Source organism: Lycorma delicatula, chromosome 5 (genome assembly GCF_047948215.1).
Source record: "Lycorma delicatula isolate Av1 chromosome 5, ASM4794821v1, whole genome shotgun sequence".
Taxonomy (NCBI): Eukaryota; Metazoa; Arthropoda; class Insecta; order Hemiptera; family Fulgoridae; genus Lycorma; species Lycorma delicatula.
Window position 1 is genome coordinate 48,755,161 of NC_134459.1, and position 14,562 is coordinate 48,769,722.

Genomic DNA, 14,562 nt, shown 5'->3' on the forward strand with positions numbered 1-14,562 from the left:
AGCTGTAATAAAAATTGAAGTCCAACAAGGATGTTCCCTATTCCCGCTACTTTTTAATCTTTACATAGAACTAGCAGTTAGTAATGTTAAAGAACAGTTTAGATCTGGAGTAGCAGTACAAGGTGAAAAGATAAAGATGCTACGATTTCCTGATGATATAGTAAATTTAAGCTGAGTAAAAAAGATTTAGAAGAAATAATGAACGGCATGGATGAAGTCCTATACAAGAACTACCACATGAAAATAAACAAGAACAAAACGAAAGTAATGAAATGTAGTAGAAATAATGAAGATGGACCACTGAATGTAAAAATAGGAAGAGAAAAGATTATTGAGGCAGAAGAATTTTGTTATTTGAGAAGTAGAATTACTAAAGATGGATGAAGCAGGAGCAATATAAAATGCCGAACAGCACAGGCGAAACGAGCCTTCAGTCAGAAATACAATTGGATTACATTAAAAATTAATTTAAACATCAGGAAAACATTTTTGAATATATATGTTTGGAGCATAGCTTTATATGCAAAGTGAAACTTGGATAATCGAAATACTTGAGAAGAAAAAATTAGATGCTTCTGAAATGTGGTGCTGCAGGAGAATGTTAAAAATCAGATGGGTGAATAAAGTGACAAATAAAGAGGTGTTAATAAAGAGGTAAATTAATGAAGAAAGAAGCATTTGGAAAAATATAGTTAAAAGAAGAGATAGACTTATAGGCCACATATTAAGGCATCCTGGAATAGTTGCTTTAATATTGGAGGGACAGGTAGAAGGAAAAAATTGTGCAGGCAGGCAACGTTTGGAATACGTAAAACAAATTGTTAGGGAAGTAGGATGTAGGGGGTATACTGAAATGAAACGACTAGCACTAGATAGGAAATCTTGGAGAGCTGCATCAAACCAGTCAAATGACTGAAGACAAAAAATATCATTAACTGAATAAAAATTTATTTTATCCAGTGAAGTTTAATCTTATTTATAAATACATGCAAATTTTGTAATTTAAAAAATGAATTGAATTTTTGTTTGTTTGTTGTAATTTGAATATTTTGATCCTACTCTCAAACTATTTCTGTCGGCTACTTTTTAAAGCATTAATACACACATCCTCAGACATCCAGTTTATATATTCTAATTTTTGTCTTCGTTAAATCTTTTATAATCTATAAAACATGCTTCTGTAAACAAAATCTATTTATCTGACTGCGTATCTCACTAACTTATGCATCTCTTTAAAATGTTTTGACAAAAATTTCTCTCTTCTGTTAAGAGCTTCCATAATTTCAAGCTTTATAAACCTCATAATTTTCAACAAAAATTCTATGTTATTACACATCTTAAAAGTTTTAATTCTTTCCTTCCTGGATTTTCTTTGTCTGCCATATAATTCTCAGCTACACAGTTATTTTTATAGACGTTTTCCAATTCCATTATCTATATCGGATTCTACCAAGAAATTCTCTTGGTATTTTTTTCTTTTTTCTTTTATTCATTCTCTGTAATTTTATAATTTAAATAATTTTTTTTTTAAATCCTGATTATCATCTCTGTAACATTTCCCTTTGTTCTATTTCTATAAGTTTTCAAATGGGATTCCATACAATAAATCCAGACTGAATGTTTCTTCTACATCTTTTTTTTGTAACCACAAATGTCATCATAGCATGTAAACTTTTTTTTCTAATTGCTTCAATCTCAAATTTTTTTTTAATTCATGAATACTAGTCGCAAAACATAGGAACTGATTCTTCTAAAGACTAAATAATTCTTGTATGACTGTGTTAAGATCAAATGCAAAAGCTCTAGTTAGTCTACTCTTGGTAGAGAATTATATCTGTAAAAGAATTCTCTCTGACCATGTGTTCCTTCCTCAATTTTTACTCCTGTCATCAGATCTACTCAATCACAAATGAAAATTACATCACTATTTTTTTTTCTGTTTGTCATAAATTAAATATTTAATTGAATTGATATTGAATTATAGATTAATTGCTTATATCAATTTATCACAAGAAACCCCCAAAGTTTGTCCATGGGAATATTATACATGAATCTTTCAGTATATGAAAAATACTACATACCATCAGAAATCAAACCAAAACCTTCTGATTGAAAGACAGAGATACTATTACAGTTTTTCCATGAAGAACAGAAAAATGTCATATTTTTAGAATATTATGATTTACTGAAGAATTAATATTGTACTACTGTTTATAAATTTCTTTCTGCCTTCTTAAATACAGAGCAAAATTCAAATGTTTTCACATAATCATGATCTACATATTGGTTTTCCTGACTTAAAATTGGTATTTTTTTAACACTATTTATTGTACTGTTACTGCAAGAAGAAATAAGAGGAAGCAATTCATATTTTATTAAAAGTATAAATAATGTATATACTGGAATTACTGAATAACACATACACACACACACACACACACACAGAGAGAGACAGAGAGAGAGAGAGAGAGAGAGAGTGAGAGAGAGAGAGAGAGAGAGAGAGAGAGAGAGAGAGAGAGAGAGAGAGAGAGAGAGAGAGAGAGAGAGAGAGAGAGAGAGAGAGAGAGAGAGAGAGAGAGAGTGAGAGAGAGAGAGAGAGAGAGTGTGAGAGAGAGAGAGAGAGAGAGAGAGAGAGACAGCATGAGGGGGGGTTATTACATAAGAACCACCTTGAAATCATACTAACTATAGTCATAGACTAGTCTGTTTGAAACAAGTTGTTTTTGTTTTTTTTTTATTATTATAATTTAAAAACCAATTAAAAAGACATCATTCTTGCACTACAAAAAATAAAACCGGCTAATAAATTGACAAATATAAATTAAAAATAATAAAAATAAGTTACTCCAACAGTGACTCTTAATAGTATGTGTTTTTCTTAATATATGTTCACTCACTAATTAAACAATGTTCATGAATTTTTTTTTAAATTTTTATTTATAAACAGCAATTCATGCATTGTCAAAAATTACATACTTTTCACCATGATATAAAAAGTAATTTCACTGAGATTTGAGTCGCTTGCTGAAAAATACATACTAAAATTTGACTATGTATACTTGCTTTGATATAAAAAAGGATGTCAAAATACTAATATTTAGTCAGTAATTGAAGTTGCAGTTAGAAGAAATATGCAAACACTTTCTACAGTAAGTCTTTCAGTAACTAATTAGATGGTTTATTAAAAAATATATTTAGTATTTTGAACATCTGGTTTGATAATAATAATAACAACAACAACAGCAATGTTTGTTCAATTACAATTTTATATTGAATGCTAAAATTATCATTAAAAACAAAAACAATAAAATAAATTATTATATATGGTTGCTACTGTAACAATAAATTTATTTTGATAATTTCACACACATTCTGTAACAGTGCATAGAACATTAACATTATGTAGCCTTAAAGTGCTCCTAGCAAATCCAAATGAATAAGAAAATTTAATAGTGTAGAAAAACATATCAACTGATTTTTGCATGTTTATTAAAAACTGTTTAATATATTTTCATTGAAAACACAACTTGTCTTAATTTTTTATTAATTTATCTCTAAGAAAAAAACCATTAATTTTTACAAAGACATGAAAAACACTTTTTTTAAGTTTGATAAATTTATTTTATCACAAATTGAGAAACATTTTTTTAGTTTTTAGGTTTTTCTCTAAAAGGGTACAATTTTCACCACTAGATCACTTTTTAAAATGTTCATAAAATTAAATTAAAACTACTACTTTTTAATTATAAATTACAATTAAATAAATACTAAAAAATTTTTTTAAAGAAGCCATTTCTGGAAGCATGATTACATAGAGTTTTTCAATGTTTTAATTAGAGCCATAATCCTGCCAAACAGGTCAGGATTCTTTTAGAACATAATCTCATATCAATTGGTCTTTCTTTGTTAATCTGTCTTCCCAATTTTGTGCTATGAAACATATAAGGCAAATCAGATACAAGAAGAGACACCAGTCATGAATTGCTTTTTCCCTAAATGTTTAATATATAACCAGTCCCCGTGGTGAAAATAGTAAAGAAGTCATTATTGCTAAATACTACCCTGCATTTTGGTGAGCTTTGCATGCTAATATGGAACTGTACATTCGGCAAGTGAAGAAAGCAACTGGAGACATTCCTTTCCTCAATTTATTTAAGACTGGATACTTGTTATTCTTAAGAATGGCTTTATCATTATTAGAATTGACTTGTGACTCATTTCAGGTCACCCATTACCATTATGGTAATGCCACTTTACAGAAAAATAAAAAATCTCACATCAAAATTATTCATTTTGAAAAACTCATGATTGTTACAAGCAAAAATTATTATTAGTTATGAAATTAGAGAAATCATAAAATAGAAGAAAATTAAGGTCATAATAAAAAAACAAACTTTAAGGTTATTAAAATTAATTATGAGAAAAAATATTTAAATAAAAATAATGTGAATTATAAGTTAAATACTTAATAAATTACAGGAAATACATAAAGAAGCTTTAATTAGTAAGAGATTATTTTACTTGTACTCACAGATAATAAAAAAGAAGAAGACTAACAGAATATTGTTACTCAGGCTACCAGCATAAAAAAATCAGAAAAATTTATTATGAAACACACAAGATACATAAACATTCTGATACATACATAATGACTGCAGAAATTTAGCTAGTTTACTAGAAAATTGTATAATAACTTAAAAACAGTAAAAAATTAATAAAGTGGTTAGACTCACAATGAAACCAATATAATATTCTATAAGAAATAATTATAAAAGCATAAGCTTGAGTGTGTTTTGACGCACACATAAGTCACCTGTCTGTGCCAGGAGGCACATAGCCATGTAGGTGGTCATCACGAGGCATTATATCCAATCGTTCAACACCTAGTTGATCAATTTTCTTACATGCATGCATCATTCTAATTTCCTCAGGTAAATCGCAAAACTTCTTCATTACACGATAGCCTTTCTGTAACTAAACATAAAAAATATTTTACTAAAAAAAATTATATAAATATATATTCATATATATTATATTCATATATTTTAAAGTTAAAACAAACAACAATTTTATAATTAAATGAAAAGAACAGGCAGATTACAAACATGAAACACTGCCACAAGCATTAGCCAAAATTAATTCAACAAAAAGTATCAAGAGAGGGAAATCAGTTTAATTAATATTATAAATTCAACCTATGTGATTATTCACAGCAATTTTGTTTAACATCAGTAAAAATTACTAGCATTTAAAAAACCTTGAATTGAGTACAATAGAAAAAGTCTTTTCATAATGCAATTATTAATGAATACACCAAAAAGTGTTATTGTTACACCTATTACTGTCTATTCAAAACTGAAAATTTTTACATGAAGCATAACATGAAAAATGAACCGATGATTTGCTTTAATCATAATTTATTATTTAATTAACAATCCATTTATTTAAATAATACATGTTCCTTTGTTTAAATTATAGTTAACAATTCAATTTTCAATCCAGGAAACAAAGTTCCCACAGTTTTTCAAAAAATTAAAAATCTGCAAGAAATTTAATGAATAGTAATAAAACATTATATTTTTCTGTACTATTTTATGGTTTAAACAGTTTTACACATCTCATACAACACTCAACATAAGAGAGGGATTAAAAAGTACATAAATAAACATTCAAAAGGAGATACTTATTACCTTTTATAATTATTATTCAAGCTACATAAACTGCTGCATATGTATTAATTGAGACAACAATCCACTGATAAATATTGATTGCTTGAGAATACCAGGACCAGTTTTTTCATTAACTAATTTCAATATTGATGAAGTAGATTCAGACTCCTATGGAAAAATTCTTCCATAGAAAAAATCAGAACTGATGTCATGAGAAGAATTACTAATAGAGCAATTTTCAAGCAACAAGATGCTTTTCACCCAAACCGTTCAATATGTTAAGAAAGAAATGTATTGGGATGTCCAAGATCCTGAACAAAATTTTAACAATCAGAAACTATTTCATTTTAATCCCAAAATTGTTAACTGTTAAGTCATAAAATAAAAATATTTAATTTAATGTAGTTTGTTTCTATTATATGCTAGGATAATACTAAATTTAAAAATTGAATATCAACTTAATTTTCTGTAAAACTGAAAAATAACACCAACTTAATATTTTTAAATGCTTACCAAGGGAGGCTTAGGAAGAACACTGCATTTCACATGTATATATGTGTGAGAAGCACAGAAGATTTAATGAAGAATGTAAGAAAGTGGAATACAATGAACTCCCTGGATGATGTTTCATTTCAAGAATCAAAGAAGATACAGGAAAAATTAGTCAGATTGCTCAAAAGAGAGGGCCCCAACTCAAGTATCCAAATAATACCTGAAGCCATGAACAGTCGTCATAGACATTGCATGGAAAATTTTGCATGAGGTATACCCAATATGAAAAAGCTTATGTTAAGATGGTCTCAAGGGCCTCACACTGGAGCAAAAAGAATACTGAAAGGAAATTTTCACTAACATGTTATAGCAGTCTGATACAAACCCTAACCATTTTCAAAAAATCATAACTTATAATGAAACCTGGATATTCCAGTATCATCCAGAGACAAAATAACAGTCAATAATACATTGAAAAACGTCGTTATCACAAAAGATAAAAAAGGCTGGTCAAAGCATGCTGAAATTCAAAGTCATGGTTGGGTTTTCTGATGTCGAGCACAATTTTGGAAAAATGGGTTCCAGAAGGTACAATAGTCAACTAGCATTGTTATAAAAAAGGAAGCATCAGAAATAAAAACAGAACTGTGTAAAAAGGTTTTCATTCTTCTTCAGGACAATTCTGTTTGATACAGTACTTTCTGTGTGCCGACCTCCGTGGTGCGAGTGGTACCGTCTCAGCCTTTCATCTGGAGGTCCCGGGTTTGAATGCCGGTCAGGCATGGCATTTTCACACACGCTACAAATCATTCATCTCATCCTCTGAAGAATGCCTAACAGTGGATCCGGAGGTTAAAAAAAAAAGAAAGAAAAAGTATTTTCTGTGAAAGAGTTTTGGCCAACAAACATATTACTACAGAGGTTATCCTCTGTATTTCCAGATTTGACATAATGTGATTTTTCTTTTCCTCAAAGTGAAATCAAAATAAAGGAAAACATTTTTTGTCAGTTGTTGTAGTAAAGTAGAAAACACCAAATATGTTAAACAGCTCCTACAAACCAATCTGCTCCTTGCCTTTGAAATGAAAAACAAGACTGTATTGTTGTGTAAGAGCAAATGGAGACTATATTAAAGAGGATAAACATTAAAAATGTAATATACATAAATAAAGATGTTAATACTTTGTTTTTTTTTAAATATTTATCTTTATTGTTCAAATTAAATATTAAATAGGGTTTATTCTGTTGTTCCAGTTTTCAAAAAATCTATAGATTTTTTTGTTAAAAACCCCTATGTTAATAATTTTCAGGTTAAAGATGATGAGACTGAATATTTCAAACTAGGAAAAGATGTACAGCTAGCTATACATTAAAAACAAACTAAAATTGTAATGAACTGTAATTAAGAATCATAAAAACCAATAAGCATGACATTGTTTTATTGAGCCTAAAGTTGTTTATAAATTATGAAATAGTTTTTGTGAAGTAGACAGAAGTTGTACTGAGTTTCACTGAAAATGTGTCTCCTTGAAAAGGTATATATTCTTTTGACAAATATTTCATCTCTGAAATAACTTGAATTTTAATGAGAGAATTCTCTTACACGAAACAAAATTGTTACATACATGCTTCTCATAAATGTATTTTACCTATTGTTCTGCCAACAAGTAGTACGACTGATCTGATTTAAATTTTATAAATAGATTTGGTACTTTTAAATGTTAACTTTATTTAGTCTTTTATAATTTTAATTTTTAATTGTCTAACATTAGTAAAACTTTTTATGGACATAATACTGTTTACTTCATACCATCTTTTAGTTAATAAAGATTATTAATATTAATCATAAAATTAAATTTACATGTTAAAAAACAACTAATAAATATTTATGTGCACAAGTGCTAATAAATGAAACGTGCCAATGAAGATCAAACAATTTAAGCAAACAGATTCTTTCAACTCAAATATACATAAGATGAAATGAATAAATTGAAATAGTAATACACTAATTAAAATAATAATAATAAAAACCGAAATACCTTTTCCTCAGTGATGCCGTGGTTGACAATGAATACTAGGCCTGTATTAGTAACTCCTCTGACAAGGTGTGAAGCTGCTTTTTTAACCCATGGTCTGGCAGGTACTTTAACTCGTTCTGAAAACAACATTTAATTATTAATAAAATTATACAAGTAATTCCTTTTTCATTTCAAAAACAGGCACGCGCATGCATACATTTAAATCAACCAGCATGATTATTACACATATAACAACTCTTGGTATCAAATATCATTTAAATGATTGGTTACACAATTTGGTAGCAATATCACTAACCATCTGTTATTAGACAATGTTCTATGTGGTTGGAAGAAACCGATTAAAATCCAAATAAAGTTCATCGCTTTAAACTGACACTGATTGTTCACAAAAAGCCATAGCCTTGCTATAACCCTAGTATATAATAAGTTGGTGCTATACTCGAACTAAATCTTTTTTATAACCGTTGAAAAATGTAAATAACAAACAAAATTCACATGGGAGCTAATTTTTTTTTGTGCATGAAATAGATAAAATTCAAAAGGAAGCCGATCAACGGCATCAAAATAACTTACAAAATTATCGAATCGATAGATTGGGAACTGCGATCCACATCAAAAAACATATAATTTGATTATTAGGATAAACAGGAAATATCGGAATCCACATCTTTGATCATAAATAAATAATAATGGCAACAGCGGTAAAAATACTAGAAGATTGTTGGCAACATCGCCTCAGAGACAATAACGTAAAGTAACCTCTCCCTTTTCACTCGTTCGTTTCGCCGCTAATAATCATCCTTCCACAGCACGACACGCTCAACATTTTACCATTACTTTTTACCTGAAACGTATAGACTGTAAAAGAGAGACAGCGCATCCGGTTTAAAGAGTGACAATGTAAATACAAACATCATTATGTTACTATAAGCGGCATATACCGATTCATCATTAATTCGTGGAATTATTTAAAAAATCTGATGTGGACACCACCTGACTTCCTTGTACGCATATTAAATTACATATACACATCTTTTAGAATGAAAGGTACATAAAATTTTATTTCATTAATAACTTTTTATATTTTTTTATATTTTTATTATTGAATTATTTATTGTAAAAACGTTTTTACAATCAGAAGTTAATAATTATCAATAAATCAATATATTTAAATTAAAAAAAAAGGTAAAAAAAAATATATGTATATGAAGTCGGATTCGAGCGATGTGCCTCTTGTAAGATCCAAATATTTCATTAATTAAAATCTCGTTTGGCTATAACTCTGAAACCAATGAAAATAAGGACCACTTAAGATATTATCGTTGAAAAGCTCTCAATGAGGAGTTATTACTGCACTTAACAAAAAGTCCGAAATCCAAATTTATTGGATTTTGGACACTCTTGGTTGAGTCGATTGCAGTCAAAAGGGGAGGTACACAATTAGATGTTACAACAGTCCTAAATCCAAAATTTCAACATCCTACGGTTAATCGTTTTTTAGTTATGCGAGATACATACGTACGTACATACAGTCGTCACGCCAAAGTTAAAATTGCTTCAGGGATAGTTAAAATGGATATTTCCGTTGAAATCTGAAAACCAAAATTTTTAACGATTACAATACTTCCTTTACTTCGTACAAGGAAGTAAAAAATAACAAAAAAAGGATTATTTTAAAAGAAGTTTATTTTTATTTCGAAAAAACTGTTTTAAATCCAAACTTTTTCGCGACGAGTTTTTAATCATTCATTAACATTTATAGTATTTTGAATTTACCGAAACAAGACTATCAATTCAAGTGAATACGCGTAAACCAATGTGTAATTACAAATTGGACGAAGGAAACTATTTTTCAACTAATTTCTCTGAGCCGATCGGACATAATCCTCTAAGAACTCTAAATCGAAGCAGTATAATCAGGATTACTTATCCTATTTTATCATGGTGCGTATGATATTCTTGAATTATAAAAAAATCAACGTGTAGGCAAAGGTTTATACGGCAGTACTATTGTCAGTACCACGATTAACAAGACGATTTATTTATCATTGTGATTGCCTACTGTGAACATTTTTAATAATTTGATTCAACAAATTCTAAAAGAAAAAAGTATCTCTGTACTTAGAAATTGATATCAACATGACCCTTATCCATACACGATATTTTTTTCTCATAGCTTCAAAATCTACTGTCAGCCGAACTACATTTTTCATAATAATATGTCCTACAGCAATAAATTACCATCACTAATAAAAATAAAAATTGCGGGGTAAATTAATCTTACGGAAAATATTTTATATGGACCATGTATCAATCATTAATGTAAATATTTTTAAAGTTTTATATATTTTAGTATTACGAGCTCTGTAATGTTACATATCTACAGAGTGTCCCATATAAAACGCAACCCATCAATCACTCATCCATGAAATTTCAAAAGTCAAGCTTACTCCCTTACTCGTTACTGAAATGGACTCGTCCAACATCTGAACATCGCAGCGACGTAGTAGAACACTACCGATAGTAACAACAATTCAATCATAACGTTCAGCGTATTGATAGAGACAAGATGGTGTTTTCGCTAGATGAACGTGTTTTCATTGTTGAGTCGTATTTCAGTACGAAATCAGTGGTTGCAGTGCAAGATTTGTTTCGCCATAAGTACCCGGATAAACCAGCTCCTAACAAAATATCAGTATTAAGGTTAATCGCAAAATTTAGAGACTGGTTCTGTTCGTAACAAGGAACACAAAAGATCTGCGTCAGTGTTGAATACAGATACAGTCACTGAAATCAAAGACCGATTACTCGCCTCGCCAAATAAATCGATCAGACGTTTGTCTCCTGAAATTAATTTGTCTAAATCAACTGTTCATCGGGCGACCAAACAATTACAATTATGACCTTATCGCATTCAAACGGTTCATCAACTTCTTGAGCCCGACAAAGAAAAACGGCTATTGTCAATGGTTCCGTCGATTTCTGCGTGAGGGAATTAATGTTATGGATTCGTTATTTTTCACAGATGAAGCACGGTTTCACTTGGATGGCTACGTAAACAGCCAAAACAGTAATATTTGGAGTGCTGAAAATCCCCACGTTTATCACGAAAAGCAATTACACCCGCAGAAGTTGGGCGTGTGGTGCGGGATATCGCGGAAGAAAATAATCGGTCCTATTTTTTTCGAGTACACCATTAATGCAGAACGATATCAGGATATTTTATTTCAGTTCATCGCACTCTTGGAAGAGGAAGACAGACACTGCTGGCTACAACATGACGGTGCGACATCGCACTACGCAGGTTCAACTTCTGATTTCGTTGAGGAATTCTTTAGTAATCGTGTTATCGGTCGAGGGTTGTGGCCACCAAGATCTCCAGATTTGACTGCGGCGGATTTTTTTCTACGGGGTTACCTCAAAGAAAAAACCTACAGCAACAAACCACGAACACTTGAAAGTCAATATTGAACAAGCTGTATTAAATATCCAGCCACAAACTTTGAAAAAAGTTGCAAGAAACGCTGTAAAAAGAATTGAAGCTTGTATTCAAGATGATGGCGACCACTTCCAACATTTAATCTAAATGTAAGGTAATGGATGGTAATAATAAAAATTACATTTACATATGCCTTTTTATTATTTCAATACCTACCAATATAAGGTTGGGTTGCGTTTTATATGGGACACTCTGTATTTTAACGAAAAATGATTAAATAATGAGTTAAAAATAGCGGGAATCAAACCTGAGACCAAGACGTGACTGGCCATTTTCAGCAGAAAAGGATTCGACAATTAGTCCGTAATTCTTAGCTGAAGAACCCTAAATCTACTAACCAGAATTTACATCATCAAACTACTGCAATCCCATCGGTAAAATCGTAAAATTTTAATTTCCTATCGATTTGTAAAACCAGAGAATGTTTTACCGAAGACCCAATAAGGACTTTATATTTCGTCACATCAGCTCAGCTTGTATTTATTTATTCATTCGAATGAATAAATGTCATCCGATTACAGTTACAGATGACGATAAGAGATGAATTTAGAAAACTTAAAAATGGGAAGTGCGATTGGGCTTCCAAATGAAAAGAAGAGACGCTAAGGTTCCGCAACGGAGCTCGACATTAACAATATGAACCGTTTTTTCTACACAGGATACAGAATAAATTTTGAAAGTATTCTAAGGGCCGTTCCACTAGGAAAAGGACCGAGATTTAATACGTCTACACATAATTAACGGACGTTTTACGTAATTTAATTAAATAATACGCGATCGATCGAAAATAGACATTAGAAAACAATACTCGTAGTTTAACGCAAACAACATGACAAATATGGTAAGTACATTTAAGCATTCATCTAAAAGCATGTACGATTAAGGTAAACTATGAAACGCTATTCGCTTTCTTTTCATACTAGTTAACCGATAAAAACCGGGTTACGACTGTCACTCACCCTAGCCCATAACCTCGATTAAAAGGCTTCTTCGCTTTAGGATAGCCTTAGCCTTACGACCGTTAAAGCAAACATAACTTATGGGTCGTGCAAAAACGAACCTCGACATTGCCAGATATACGATGCAAGTAATTTTTATAGTGCATCGGCATCATCGAGACATAGCGTTTCAAGCTGTTTCATCGAAACTAAACACGCAACGGTGAACTTAAAAGTCATTATTATCAAAAACAAAATAAAAAAATGCATCCTCTTCATAAACTGCCGTTAGCAAGCGATATGATGTAACCAGTACGCGACTAAACAAAAGAATTCTTTTTAAATTCTTAATTCTCTCTTGCTGTACCTCAATAAGGAATTGGGAACTCTAAAACACGCGCGCTTATACGCATACATAATAAATTACAATGCACAAGGACAGAAACAAGTAACTAAAATTAAGTAAGAACCAGAAACATCCATACCACAAAGCATATCTTTAGTGTTCACCACTAAATTTTTTTTAATAAAAATAAACAAACTTCTTAATACGGCGTCATAGAATTTATTTTCTTAAATACCTACAGTGAGATCGGTCGGTAAAATAGTTACAAACGATGGTACCGATGTAAATAAATAAAGCCTGAGAACTTGTCACGTTTAACTTTTTTCAAGAGAAATCATAAAAGAATCAAAGAAAAATTCTGTAAGCAAAAAGAAATAATTTTTCCCATAATGACGTTAGGATTATTTTTCTTCACGATTCACACAGCACTCTGAAAAATAGTTTTTTTTTTAATGATCGAGCTATCAAAGAGATTATCGGTTAAAAACCGTAAAGAATGTGAAAAACATAAATTTAATAAAATTGTATGTAATTTTTGTTTACCAAAATCGAACATGCGAACAAAAAATTACGTTAAATTGTTTAGCGATCAACACAAAAATATAATCTATCATATTTAAACAGGATGTCCCACGAAGAAACGGAGGTTTCAAGTCATTTTCTAGTGAAAAAAGAAAAACGTTCACGTAAACATAGGTTTGGAAACGCTTTTTTTCGAGTTACGGCTAGCGAAAGGTTTCGCCCGAATTTCAGCTCTACTAATAAAAAGAAGCCTACTGTAATTTTTGGGAACCAAATTAAGAAGTAAAGTTGGTGGTTTCTTAATTTGGTAATTTGAGCTGGGAAGAAGGATAAAATAGGTCTCAGAACTGTAACTCCAGTAGTTTTTAAAATATTCAATGTAAAACACAAAATTCGGTGCCGAAGAACAAGTTTTTTTTAGGTTTGTAGTACAATAGCTTTTTTAAATGTCTAATTAATGCGGAAGATTTAGTAACAAAACTTGTACAGAATTTAATTTGAGAAAATTACTGTAAATACAGTCAATAAAAAGTAAATAGACTTTCAAAAATTGGTTATTTATTGAAGCAAAACAGACGAAAAATAGACAGAAAATCGTATTATTCTTTCTGTACCTAATAAACATTTTTTTTTTTTTTTACAAAAACGCTAATTAATTACTGAAAATAATTTTAAAATAAATACAAAATTTATTCAGTAAAACAATATTTTAGCTGTGTACATTCAGTAAGTTATGTAAAAAATTAAAGTGAAATGTATGTTACTTCAGAAATATTTTTAAAAATGTTAAACGACTTCAAGGTGAATTAACAAGGACGTGATAAAAATATTTTATTAATGACAAAGTTCACGCTTTCATTAAGAAGCTTGATATCTGGATTATTCGTCTTCAAAGCAAAAATTTCCATATGTTACTTACTTCCGATTAGATTGAGAAAAATTTGGATGAAGAAAATAATATTAAATACTACAGCTATCGTTGGCCATTTTGATATTCTTCACAGTTAGTTAAACAGTGACCAATAGAACACTTCAAGTAGTGGTCTAAAAATCCCTG

At 30.2% G+C, this 14,562-nt stretch overlaps 1 protein-coding gene across 3 annotated transcripts in view; it reads right to left on the reverse strand.

Annotated features, from left to right (window-relative positions):
- The window catches only part of LOC142324917 (uncharacterized), a 98,629-nt gene that overhangs the window by 35,719 nt on the left and 48,348 nt on the right, over nucleotides 1-14,562 (reverse strand). For 2 of the 3 annotated variants that reach the window (XM_075366055.1, XM_075366054.1), the window contains exons 2-3: nucleotides 8,201-8,316; nucleotides 4,814-4,974 (exon numbers count right to left, since the gene is read on the reverse strand). In XM_075366055.1, coding sequence (XP_075222170.1) covers nucleotides 4,814-4,974; nucleotides 8,201-8,316 — 277 coding nt within the window. Of the gene's footprint in view, nucleotides 1-4,813; nucleotides 4,975-8,200; nucleotides 8,317-8,773; nucleotides 8,894-14,562 lie in introns of those variants that run through there. The other variant, XM_075366056.1, reaches the window with a different exon arrangement.